Genomic DNA, 12,902 nt, shown 5'->3' on the forward strand with positions numbered 1-12,902 from the left:
AATGATTTCCGCCATCCAGCATGGTGCACATCTCCACCATCTTTTCTCAGATATGTTTATATCATATGCAAACTTACTCCAAAAATACGAATTAAAAAAATGAATTTTTTTACATTATCTGCAAGTTAAAAATATGATAACACTCCGGGGTACGCTCCAACCGCCTGTTTTAGCTAAAGATTTTACCAAGCTTTCTCCGACAACAACAAAAAAACTTTCAAAAATATATAAGTTACTTTCATATACTGATAAAATGTCTTTACCCATCTTGAAATGGGAGACAGACTTGTCTATAGCTCCGGAATTTGACTTTTGGATTCAAGTTTGTGAAAACGTATTTAAAATGACAAAACACACAAATTTACAACTTATCCAATATAAAATTATTTATAGAACATACATTACTCAATATATGATGAAGAAAATGGGACTCTCAGACTCCGACATTTGTCTCCAGTGTTTACAAAACACTATAGACACTTAATGCTTTACGGTTATGCACTCCGGTTATGTATCTCTGAACTAAAGTCTTCGAAAAACTTTCCGCTATCTTGGACAGTAGGATACCTTTATCTCCAAACTTGTGTTTGCTAGGTGACCTAACAACAACTGACTTACCACATAAACAATGTCAATCTACCCTTGTAGCCCTTAATATCGTCTTGGACCGGCTTAGGGCTGGGATGTGGTGGGTGGCGGGTGTGGGGGGAGCGGGGGCTGTGGGTCGGTGGGGTGCCGGGTGGGCCTGCCGTACCCCGTTCTGCTGCGTTGGGCTTGGGGCGCGGGCCGTGTTGGGGTGGGTGGGCGCTCCTGGCTCCTGGGCTTGCTCTCCGGCCGGTGGCTCCTGCGGGGCCCTGGGGTTGTGCTTTGGCACTGCCGTGGCCTAGGGGGCCCTGGGGGGTTGTGCTTGCTCTGTCCTAGCCAGGGTCGACGGCTCCCCTCTTTGGTGGAGGTTTTCATGCATGCCAGATCCACCACACCAGCATTTACCGAAATTCAAACACAATCTGCTTCTTCCTCTAGTCGTTGAATCGGTGGAGGCTGATATCTGTGGATCTCACTCTTCCTTCCCTCAGTCTTTCCTTTTAGTCTCTTGAGGTCTACCTAATTTGTTGGAATTTAGATGTTTCTGGGATTGGTGAAATATTCTGGTTGGTAACCCGGTGGGTAGTAGGTGTTGGTCGGTGCTGGATTTCACTTTTCTTTCTTTTCTTTGATCCTTCCTCGGGTCTCCTGACAACTTCACGACTCTAGCTGGATTCTGAAGTATTCGGTTTAGGTGAACGGTATGTGATTTTTAATAAGTGTTAGATGAATTAATGAGCAGACACTCACACGCACACACATATGCACACACACACCCGCACATAAACATACTCACGCACATACTCACGCACAAACAAAAAAAAAAGAAAAAGAGAGGGAGACCAATGATGATGACATGTCGAATCGGTAAAATTACCAAATTAACAATACTGAGCTCTCTCAAAAGAAAAAGGAAAAAATATCCAATGGTAAATCGGCTTTGTGCATTTGGTGCATTTTGCAAATAAATCACAGAACACAGCTTTTTTGCAATATTTAGGATCCATTTTAAGAGACCATTTGTGTAACTGTGTGTGGTGGCCCACTTATATTAAGATTCGGTATATGACCTTTACAGCACTGCAATTCTGTTTGGATGGTGAGGCTGTAATGTTTTTGCAATGCCAAGCTATAATTTGTTTTGTGATCCTCTGTAATGAACTCCTGTCATCTGTCGAAACCATGTGCCACTTTTAATTAATTTTGCAATGGTTGGCTACTTTGATTTGATTTGAGTTGAATGTTGTGCATTATTAACCCTCTTAAAACTGAGGGCGCAGTGAAAATAAAATGCTGGATGCTCTCTGAGACAAATAGTGACAGTGGTCTAATGGAGTTGTTATGTGTAGCTCACTGGCACTGGTTCCCATGGCCGAGCAAACACTGCAACAATAATTAGTGATATGGGGTGGAATAAATGTTCAGGGATTTGGAGGGGGAAAAGCCAACGCAACACCCAAGCCCTTCTATGCTCAATAGGCTACTCATGGCTCAAGATGGAGTTTCATCAGCATTGATCCCTTTTCTATGCACCATTGCATCGTTGCACCATTTATCAGCTCTGCTGCATGTGCTCCACTTTCCAGCTGAATTCACTCTATAAAAATTCCCCAAAGAAGCGGCGTCTTTTGCCTTCACCTAAAAAGAAAGGCTGCTCAACAGAAAAGAGAATGAAGGTTGTGTGATTTCCCCAACTCTCCTCGTCCTGAAGGAGCTTTAGGAGAAGAGAGGAGAGAGCCCACCAAGAGTCCAGCTGCCTGCGTATCTGCAGTGAGCGCGCATGGAGGAATAGACCCACGCACCAGAGCACATTCAGTGCACACATCATATAAACACAAACGTGCTCGACGAGGTTGTGAGCGAGCAAGGGAGGGAATACGGGAGGGGTGGGGGTTGGGGGTTGAGAGCGCGAGATAGCGAGAGCAAGCGCGGGTCCCATGCATGCACGCTCTGCAGGCTGCAGGAGCTCTGCTGGTCCATGAACGTGCGCGTCCAGCCTGCCTCTTCTCCTCAGCCCCGGGACGGCAATGACAGGATACCGAGAGCTGTGATCTCATAGAGGCTGCTTGAGCCCCCACCATGCGCGGGGCCGGCAGAGATTGCAGTGGAGAATCAGCCGCAGGCGCACGCACAATGAAGACTGGATTACTACAACATTGATGTTCTTTGCAGCAGCACCGTCACAAAGTGAGAAAAGCGTGGGATTTCACTCCATTCTTGCCATTTTTGGGGGGACACGCTGGAAATTATCGCTTTCCAGATATCGGGCGGTTTGTTTCCCCCCCTGCTGTGCAGTGTTGGAGAGTGAGCACCATCCGAGGCTGCACGCTTTCTCAGAGGAAAGAGGGGACTATTGCAATGTCATCTCACGCTACTATTTTGGAGCTCTGTGGAAGGGAGATGTTGTAAGTAGTTGTCATTTTTCTCTCAATGTTGCATGGTGGGGTTCCAACACCTTCTCCCCGCGTTGCCGATGCGCTCTGCGGGTTCCCCACAGGCGTCCCCGAGCCAAAGTGCGGCACTCACACCGCACCATACCACATCAGCCTAATTTGAATTCAACCGAATGGAAAACAATCCAATCAATGGTGCAAATGAAAAAATAAAAAGCTCTCTGCATGGCGCTGGTATACGCTCTAATTAGCTCATATTTCATCCAGTTGCGCAGTGAGGAGAACGCAGGCTGCTTTGAGGCGCATCAATGTAACAGCCCTTGTAGGCTACCCGCACTCCTATTGTCTCCTAAAATCATTAGCACCTTTTGCTAAAGTGAAAATGTCAAATCCACAGCACTCATCTCACGTATGCTTGCGCAAGTTCATCCTCTATCATTTATAACATGCGAAGGGTCCAACTCCATAAAAGCATCTTAATCTCAAAGAAATCTAAATGAACAACTGATGGGAAATAAGAGAAGAATATAGCCTATTTCTTCAGTTTCCACCTAAATGAGATAATTAGACCGTTCTGGGACAACTTTTGATTTGTGCACGTCCCATCCCAAGAAATTCAGCAATGTCATTGTTTCTTATATTCTATCCTAAAAGCACATTTTTACTTCCAACATGTTTCTTTAACTCTATGGACCGTGAACTAATCCTATATGGGGCTTCAAAAATTACACTTGAAGTCTACAGATGAGTCCTAATTGCCGCGGAAGCAGAAGGCAGTCCCGCTATTAACCAGTAGGGGTCGTTCTTGTATTGTGTTGGCCTCATTGAACCGAATTGAACCTCCCTCCTCTCCCCTGTTCTCGGGCTCTAGTCACGTTGTTGAAGCGCAGTTCTCTCCTCCTCCCTCTCTGGAAAGGCGTCAGCTGCAGCCCATGGAGGGCCAATCCATATTTCTTTGACAGAAAAAGGAAATAAAGTATTAACCCACCTCCCCCATGTAGATTGAGGCCAACGCCAAAACCTTTTGCTTTTGCCGCGTACCTGAGGAAAAAGTAGAGTTTGAGAAGCTTAAATGTGATGGAATTTCATCAGAAATCAGAATCTACATAATATGAAGTGGCAAATAATTCGGTTGAAGAACACTAATTCCATCAATCAAGTGCTTTCTAGGCTACAGAGGGGATGACGTAGTTACTGCGTTCCATATACGTATTTTTGTTATTAATGTTCATGGATGAATAAATGGTGTAGTAACCTGGGAGCCTGGCCCTCACAAAGCACTCTGGAAAGAAACAATTGCTTCTCTTTTTGGCAAAGGAACACTGCGGCATCATTTATTGCCCACTATACCCAAAGCAAGGCGGAGAGATTAAAAATAGCCTGCCTGTAAACATCATGTCGATGTTGATAAAATGCTAAACGCTTAATTAGAAAAGCTTCTATCTGACATGAATGCACATGAGCATGAAGCAAACACAAAATTGTGTTAGTTTGTTAGCTATTGATGTCTTTTAATTATTTGTTTTCATTTTTTTTCTGATACTGTAGTCATGAATAATAGCCTACACACGATTTTTGGCTCTCTATGTAGAATTTACATGTCCCTGTGTTTGTTTGTGTAGTCCTCCATCCTCCTCCCATCTAGGAAAAACTTGTACAATAGTTTAAGTTAATTGATGCCTGGACTGTGAAGTTGCCCGTGGGTGTGAATTGTTGTCTTTCTGCGTGTCACTCTTGTGATTGACTGAGATGTATCCAGTATGTAACCTGCATGTGGCAAGCCCCCTGACCATGCAAAGGATTAACAGTAAATGAAGATCTGGATGGAAGTACGCACATGCTGCTTAAATGCTAATGTTTCCTGAAAATTACTGAAATTGTGAGGAAGCAACTAACTGCTTCTACTGGAAACTGTATACAATAGAATCATCACATCAATGGTCCAAACTGCCTTTTGTGTTAATTGTGTTAAACCAATACGTTTTTAGTGGCTAATTAATCATTTGAAACCCTTGTCCCAACTGAAAACTAATTTAAGAAGGCAATCAAATTGTCTTCCTTGCGGCCATTTTGAATTTGATTACAGTCAGTTAGATGAAACTCTCCTCCGAGACTTGTTAGACTGTTTTATTTTGGTGAAAAAGGATTTCCCATTTAAAGTATTGTCATTACGTTGAAAATCTCCCACTATTCTACCATCAAAGAGCCTAATTCCTCACAAAATCAAGCTGGCAATAGCAATCGCAATTCCAAACACTATGTCAAGTGAAACAGTCATTTAATCGAAGCACATCCACAAGGCCAATCTTTCCTTTTGCGCCATTCTTTGTGAAAAGTACGAATAATTCTTTGTCCCTTAATTTGCTGAAGATCCGGTAGCTAAGGCGTTGGTTTCCTATCCTTCAAAATATGGCGTTTTCCTTCAAAAGAAAGGCGTGAAAATAGTTATATATATATATATATATATATATATATATATATATATATATACCCTGAGTGGCGTCATCTTACCACCTTGCTGTGCACTGCGTGTTTTGAATTCACAAATGTACAGTGCGAACATACGTTCACATAGGAATAATACAGCAACATAAAAAGGCTCCGTAGCGATCTGCCTATTTGCGTAAAGGACTTTTCTACTGGGAAAATGACCACACATGCGTGAACACACATCGCTACGTGGACAGGGCTGGGAAGAGCACAGTAGCGGTGTGCCTTCAGGAGGATCATTTTTGCAGCATTTTTGCCTGCAGGCCAGACGAAGTAATGAGTCATTTTTAATTGAGGTATGCAAATCAACAAATGTTGTCACTTTTGAACCTATAGATATTGTAGGCTTTCTGAAATGAAAGAAATAATTAAAATAAATAGAAAAAGCCAAACGGTTTAAACTTTCATTTCAGCCTAGGGTAGGCAGTGCCTACCTTGCCTGTCCTGACCGCACGTCACTGGTAATGACCAAATTATTGGTTTCACAGTACAGACGCTCCCCAACTTACGAACAAGTTACGTTCCGAGCGATCGTTCGTAAGGTGAATTTGTTCGTAAGTTGCTTCAGTGCTATATTTTGTATTATAATTGATGTTTAAAGAAAATACGTACAGTACTGTACTACGTATGTTAGAGAGAGAGAGCGAGACACACACAGTATGTACATGTACGTAATAAGATAAATAAAATGAAGTTTAACTTACTTTTGGAAGATGTATTCAATGCTTAAGGAGAGGAGGAGGATTTTATATCATGAGAGGTTCTTCGTCGTCGCTGGAATGGGCTTTAAAAGTTACTTCCTCCTCCGTAACTTCAATGTAGGAAGAAGTTGAGGGTCGCGGAGAAGAAGATGAGGGTTGATGAGTATCTTCCTTGGAGGATTTACTAGAAACTGGCCGAAAGAAGCGATCTAACGACGATTGCACAGTTTTCTTCTTTTTTCATCATAAATGATGCGGTAGCACTGTATGGCATCATTCAATTGATTTGCAACCTTTGTGCAACGTTCAATATTTGGGTCTTGCTGCTCGAAGAGTGCGATGGCTTTATCTATGAGCGACAGGCGTTTCTTCTTCTTCCTCCTCCTCGACACGTTGCTGAGCCTCCAATGCTGGGTGAGCTCTCACAGCGCCAAGCGTCGGTATTAGCGGCGGAAAGAAGCACTACAGTACTCGGAAAAAGGTGCGCAATACAAAATCTAACTTACAGCATCTCTTTTCGAACATTTTTTGACATGCGCGCAGACATGTTCGTATGTACCGTTGTTCGTAACTCGAATGTTCGTAAGTAGGGGAGCGTCTGTATCTGTCTGTAATGGTTAATTACCCATTTGTAAAGTAAAGTAGACTAACTGTACATTTCTTAAGTGGTAGTTCTTATCCTGATACGGTGAACTGACATGGTTCAATTGAAATGACAACTCTCTGTCCAATCATATTAAAACTAGAGCTTGGATTTGTAAACTGGTCTTATTTAGTGTTGGAATCCGTCTTTTTACCAACTGGGCCAGATTTCATGCTCCAACTACGTAGGGATCACATTGTTCAGAATCACAGGGGAATCTTATCGCTTGAAAGAGGCCCTGGCAGGTTATCAAACTGGGTGCGAATGAATCTCTGAAAGTTTGTTTGATGAAGCAAAATTGCAAATGTAGCACTTGGGGTTAGATGAAGACACTTGAGAGAAAGTGTTTTTTCATTGTCTTTAATTGCAAACGTGTACTGCAACACATGAGACACAACATGACCATGACTAACCAACAAGGGACCATTAAAAAAGTAAAAAAAAAAAAAATGAAGTGGGCGGCGTTTTACAATTGTGCAAAATACTGCTTATCTCACACAAACATGGTGGTAGCCTGTACAGTACGGGAAAAAAATGCAGCATGTCAGAGATGGATGTATAGGACCTCAAGGCATAGCTTGGATAATTTTGTATCGATGTGGAGGGCTTTTCTCGCCTCATCAGTGAACTGTAACAGGCGATCTGGTGATTTACTGCCAGTAGCCGGTACGAGGATCCACACCGCTGAATCCAAAGCGGTGTTTCTCTGTTACAGAGCAATAAATTGTTTCTGCAGAATCTTAACATTACGGTTAAGATTGAACGGCACTAGCTTGACTCTGGGAAAAAAGCCATTTCAGGCTTGCTTGGAGTACAGATGCTGCCCCATCATGCTAAGAGGTGTCAGCTGAGGTGCTAAAGGCATCTGATTCAGGTGAAGCCCTCAGACACCTCTCGTTGGAGGTGTTCCAGGAGCATCCAGCTGGCCCTGACCCAGGGAAAGATGGACACATTACAGCTGATCTGACCTGGGAAATGATTGAGTCTCACCCAGGGAATGACAAAATTATTAAATTAGCATTACCTCTGGCCTTTTCATGTATAATTGATGGAGATGACAAACAAATTACTGATGTAAGAACAAATTGTATAGGCAGAGTAATTAAAAAAAAGTCATTTTTTCATTCATCATCAAGAATCGCCAAAGTAGTCTTGCTGAAGAGACAAGGGAGTTATACGGTAATATAATAACAAAAGGTAAATGACAGATGAAAATGAATCGAAAGAATTTGTCAGAAGATGAACTAAACATTAAAGGCAATCTTCTGCAACCTCCACCATATCTTCATCAATGCACACACCTACGTCTTCTGGCTGCTGCCACAATAAAACATACATTGAGCATCATCGGTATCAACCATTCTGGCCCAGACTTTGTAAATAAATCATCCGCATAGATGTATAGAGTACATTAATGCAATTTTAATGGCGGTTAGGAAGATACAAGACAGAACTATCATGACTGCGGTGGTAAATGCAGCCATATTAATCATCATGTAAAGATAATGCAAGCTAAATTATTGATGCAAATCTAAGCTGGTATGTGTGAACCAGAAAACAGGCTTTGCGGAGGTGAAGCTACAGTATATACTGTAGTGGCAATGGCAACCTATAAGAGGAGACTTCTTGTCTATGTAGTTCTGTGTGTTATTATTTGGTATAGTTGTGTACAAGAGCAGAGTAATCATCGTGTGTCTTGCGTTTTGGTAGCAGGAGTGTGTGTGTATTGTGTTTGCGTGACTGGTATCTATGATTACAGCTATGCCTGCCAAACATTGTTCACTGTTGTGGTGCCAAAAGAGGGGTAGCCTTTGTGTGACGCCATAGCGCTTCAATCCCATTTGGCTGGGGATGCTTGCATGCTCACTTCTTCCTTCTTCCTTGCATGTGAGCGATTCCCCTATTACATTTAACTCCATTTTTATTCATTTTTTTCAATTTTCTCTGTTCATTTTTCTTCCCTATAAATTTCTGAAGTTCCGATGTGATACTGCAGACTTTTCCTGAGCAAAATGCTCATACTTTAGTGGAATGTGTCCACCCATATTTTAATAGATCACTAGTTCCTTTTTCATTGTACTGTAAAGTGTTTTGTCCACCTCAGCATGCTGGCATTGCTGCGCTGTTCTCCTTTATGGCCGCTTGGAGGGCAGCATTTTACTCTTTTTACTATTTTAAGCAGCCATAATAAATTGACCTTTTCACTGAAGATATCAGAAGATGGTCAGAGGCTAAGCCAATAGATGTGAATGCTCTAGTACCATTTTTCAGACATGTCCTAGGATGAGAAAAACATAAACCTTCTTCGTCTTAAATGATTGAGTTGAGGAAATGATAGAAATGACCTCAGATTCATCTGAAATGTGGACATGTTTCATTATTCAAAAGAAACCTGATATCTGCCATCTTACATCTTTTCTGTTCATCTTCAGTATGGTGCATACGTTGCAAATCACTTTTCTCCTTTCTCCTTTTGAGTGGCCTCAAACTTTCTACAGTGAGGAACACAGAGTGCAAACAGATTGGGTCGGATGAACTGCAATTTGTATTCACATGCTGTGGTTGACCTGCTGGTTTTATTCCACAGAGCATTACATTTTGCAAATGCGGGCCAAGACAGCCGCTTTATTTTTTTCTCCAGTTCCAAGTAGAGTTCTTGTAGGCTGAAATGCCAACATTTTAGACAAACAGTGGCACAACAGAGAAGTTGTTCTTCATAGTCCGTCCATCCATTTCCTATACTGCTTGTATTTGCTCAAATCGTGGGCAATGTAAATATAGATTTCTGCCAGGTTTCATGTACATAGGTCACTTTGGAAACTTTGCTTCTGTGTGGAGCTGCAGAGACTGTGTGGTCATGTTTGGTGAAATGGGGTCAAACGCCACTATGGATTGGTGAAACTGAGTTATTTGACATAAGCATCGCCAAAAAAACTAAATGGATCGTACAAGAGAAAAAATAAATATCTGTAGATACATACATTGATACACTTTTTTTGAAAATGTTTCAAATGTAAGCACCTTCCAACGCCACTACCTTCACCGCATGGGGAAAGTAATTGTGTCAATGATTGATTCAGCTTTCACTGGGCTGGTCCTGAAAATAATCACAGCGTCATTAGAGCTAGACTGTGGGCATAGTTGTAAACAAAATTATGCTTCACAGGGGTCAAACTGATTCATTGATGAGAGCAAAACTACATGGTAGTGCCACAAATTTGAGGTAAAAGGAGATCTACGTTAGGAATACATTAGGTATTACTGTACTGCTATCTCTCCTGTGAACATACCTAGATTTGGATGATTCATCCTCAGGTTTTCTCTAACTGTATTTAATGATCAGCTAGGCACAGGGCACATGGTTACTGCTGTATGTTTTATGAAACACACGACGACACAAAAGTCTCCTTGTAGTATTCGGTCCACAATATAGCAAGAAAATGCAAACTTGTGATGGTCCTTTGCTAAAAGCAAATAACCTAAATGTAATGTGGAGAAAACAAAGCCAAAATGTAATTGCACCTTGAATGAACGAACACATGATGATCCATGTAGCATGTTTGGTAGCCACACTTTCAAGTAGCCTAGCATCTACACGGGCGTTCACACTTCTTATTATTTGCCGCCAGCTGCACAACCGCCTGTCAGGTCAAACTAGTTGTTTGGGAAGCCACAAATACACAGATTAGCACAGTCTTTCTAACACTACTTCGGTCTTCCATGCCTTCAGGCAACGGTCAAGCCATCACATCGGTTACCTCAATGGGGTTACTTCCACATTTTGTGTTGCGACCACCTGATCATTAGCATCTGGCACAGAAACCGTTGATCGAAATAGTCAAGCAAGTGAACATGGCAGGCAAATGTAGGCCATGTCTCAACGTCTGTAGAGTAGCGTTGTAAGGATGATGGCCTTATAGTCATGTCTGTAGAGGGTGCAAGAGTCCATGACTATGAGCTGCCAACATTTAGGCCAGTGGTTCTTAACCTGGGTTCAAGACATATGTACCCAACTTATATGATTTGTGATAATACGCCCTCGCTTGGCCATCTTTGGCTGCAGGTGATCATGGTACATTGCTTGGCCTATCTAAGCTGCAGGGAATTTGGTGCACCCAATAGTTGACTTTTGACTGTTTTGATGGTATGTTGTGTCATTTCTTTGTTATTGTAGTATTTTTGTCCTAACTACATTCGAGCAAAAATAGAAAGTGGCTGGACGAATATGTGCAATTTGAATTCACATGTATAACGGAACGTATGGTGTTCCACAGGGTTCAATTCTAGGGCCATGGCTGTTTCATTGTATCGGCTACCCCTGGGTTCCATCTTAAGAAAACAACTGTGGTTGTTACAAAGTGCTTTATAAATAGAGTTGAGTGATGGCAGTCAGCGTTCTAACTGCTGATTTGCAATGCCAAGTTGAGGAATTTTTGTCCAGCACATCTAGCAAACTAAAGGAACACTTCCTTAAACTGTATGGAGATGGTGACTAAAAGAACACAACACTTTTTAAATTCAAGGTGAAGAGAGCCAGATTCCATGAAAAGGCTACTCTCCCTGTTCGTTTTGTTCAACAGCAAAGTGAGCAAACCTTATATCTATAAATAAATTTAAAAACAAAAATTCAATGAAGAAGGGTTTGGGGAATGTGCATAGGAAATTGGTGGGGTTCAGAACAAGGTTTAGAACTACTGGTCTAGGCTGTGGGTGAATAGGCTTCCCACTTCTGTACTTGCGTCCACCAGTGTAGGCTGGTCAAAAAGAAAAATAGGCAGTGGGCCGACCCAAGCTGGGACTGACCTGTGGAGTTTCTTCAAGGTTTTCTCCTGAAGCCTTTCTCCGGTATAACCACAAAGCAGTGGAGCTTTGGAATGATGGCTTCCTTCTCCTAGGTCACAGGTGTCAAAGTCCGATCCTCGAGGGCCAGAGTCCTGCATCCTTTCGAGGTTTCCCTACTCCAACAAAACTGATTCAATCATAAGGATCATTATCAGGCTCCTGCAGAGCTGGTTGATACGCTGATCGTTTGAATTAGCTGTGGTGGACAAAGGAAACCTCTGAAACATGCAGGACTCTGGCGCTTGAGGACCAGACTTTGATACCCGTGCCCTAGGTGGACTGCCAACCAAGGCTAACGATCTCCACCTGGCCAGGGATTATGCTGTTTCTTGCATGGTAACCCAATACAGGGGGGCGAAGTGGGTACTTCCCCTTGCCCAAGGGTGGCCCACAGGGTATTATGGCGTAAGGGAGACACCTTACATCTCGCTAAATATACAATAAATATGATTTGTTGCTTGATCCATACATTTCACACAAAAAAAAAATATGCCTGTTAGAAATGGATCTTGCAGTGGATGCTTTCCATAAGCAGTTTTTTTTTTTAAATCAATTGCAGAAAGCCTGCACGTGAGCTGTTTGGAATGGCTGTCTTTTTTTGTCTCCCAAAAATATCATAGCAACACAAATAACATATTTCTTATGAAGCCATGAGTCCATCTTTAACCTTCTCAGATTTGAACAGAGATGTGAAGTCAAAGATGACTAACATCTCACCCAAAATTTGCTCTGCAATGACACCAAAATGCGTCGAGCTGTCATCTGTCACCGCATCCATAAATTGTAAGCAGTGCACAACAATCGCGCCATATGTTTCATGTCCTTCTGACACCTCTCTCTCTCTCTCTTTTTCTCTCTCTCTCTCTCACACACACATACACACACACAGACTCAATCTTTCATGCTCTCTGAGCACTGGGTGTCCAGCGAGTCTCTCAAGGGAGATGACGGTGTAAATTGTAAAGCATGTGAGACGATGATGTCGATGTACTTTTCTACCCCGGTTGGTGCAGAGTAGCTGATGTCATCCTTACGTGTCTTACCTGACTCTGTCACACTGATTCACACACTGTCTCATCACATTATCATACTTCCCGGGCAAGTCCAGTCCGCACATAGCCATCTGTACCACCTCAGGAAAATGATGGAGCCATTTTTCAAGCGTATAATAGCATTTGGTTGGAAATATTCTTTAATGAAGATGTTATAATTAAAGGAAAAACCTTTGAATATTCTGGAAAGCTTTCA

The 12,902-nt window shown here is 42.2% G+C and overlaps 1 protein-coding gene across 1 annotated transcript in view; it reads left to right on the forward strand.

Moving 5' to 3' along the window:
• The first annotated feature begins 2,497 nt into the window (after nt 1-2,497).
• grin2aa (glutamate receptor, ionotropic, N-methyl D-aspartate 2A, a) overlaps nt 2,498-12,902 on the forward strand; it is a 156,301-nt gene continuing 145,896 nt past the window's right edge. Inside the window, exon 1 of the mRNA XM_077555625.1 lies at nt 2,498-2,990. Within this exon, the coding sequence (XP_077411751.1) occupies nt 2,745-2,990 (246 nt within the window). The 5' untranslated portion in view covers nt 2,498-2,744. The remainder of the gene's footprint in view (nt 2,991-12,902) is intronic.

This window comes from Vanacampus margaritifer, chromosome 2, assembly GCF_051991255.1.
Source record: "Vanacampus margaritifer isolate UIUO_Vmar chromosome 2, RoL_Vmar_1.0, whole genome shotgun sequence".
Lineage (NCBI taxonomy): Eukaryota > Metazoa > Chordata > Actinopteri > Syngnathiformes > Syngnathidae > Vanacampus > Vanacampus margaritifer.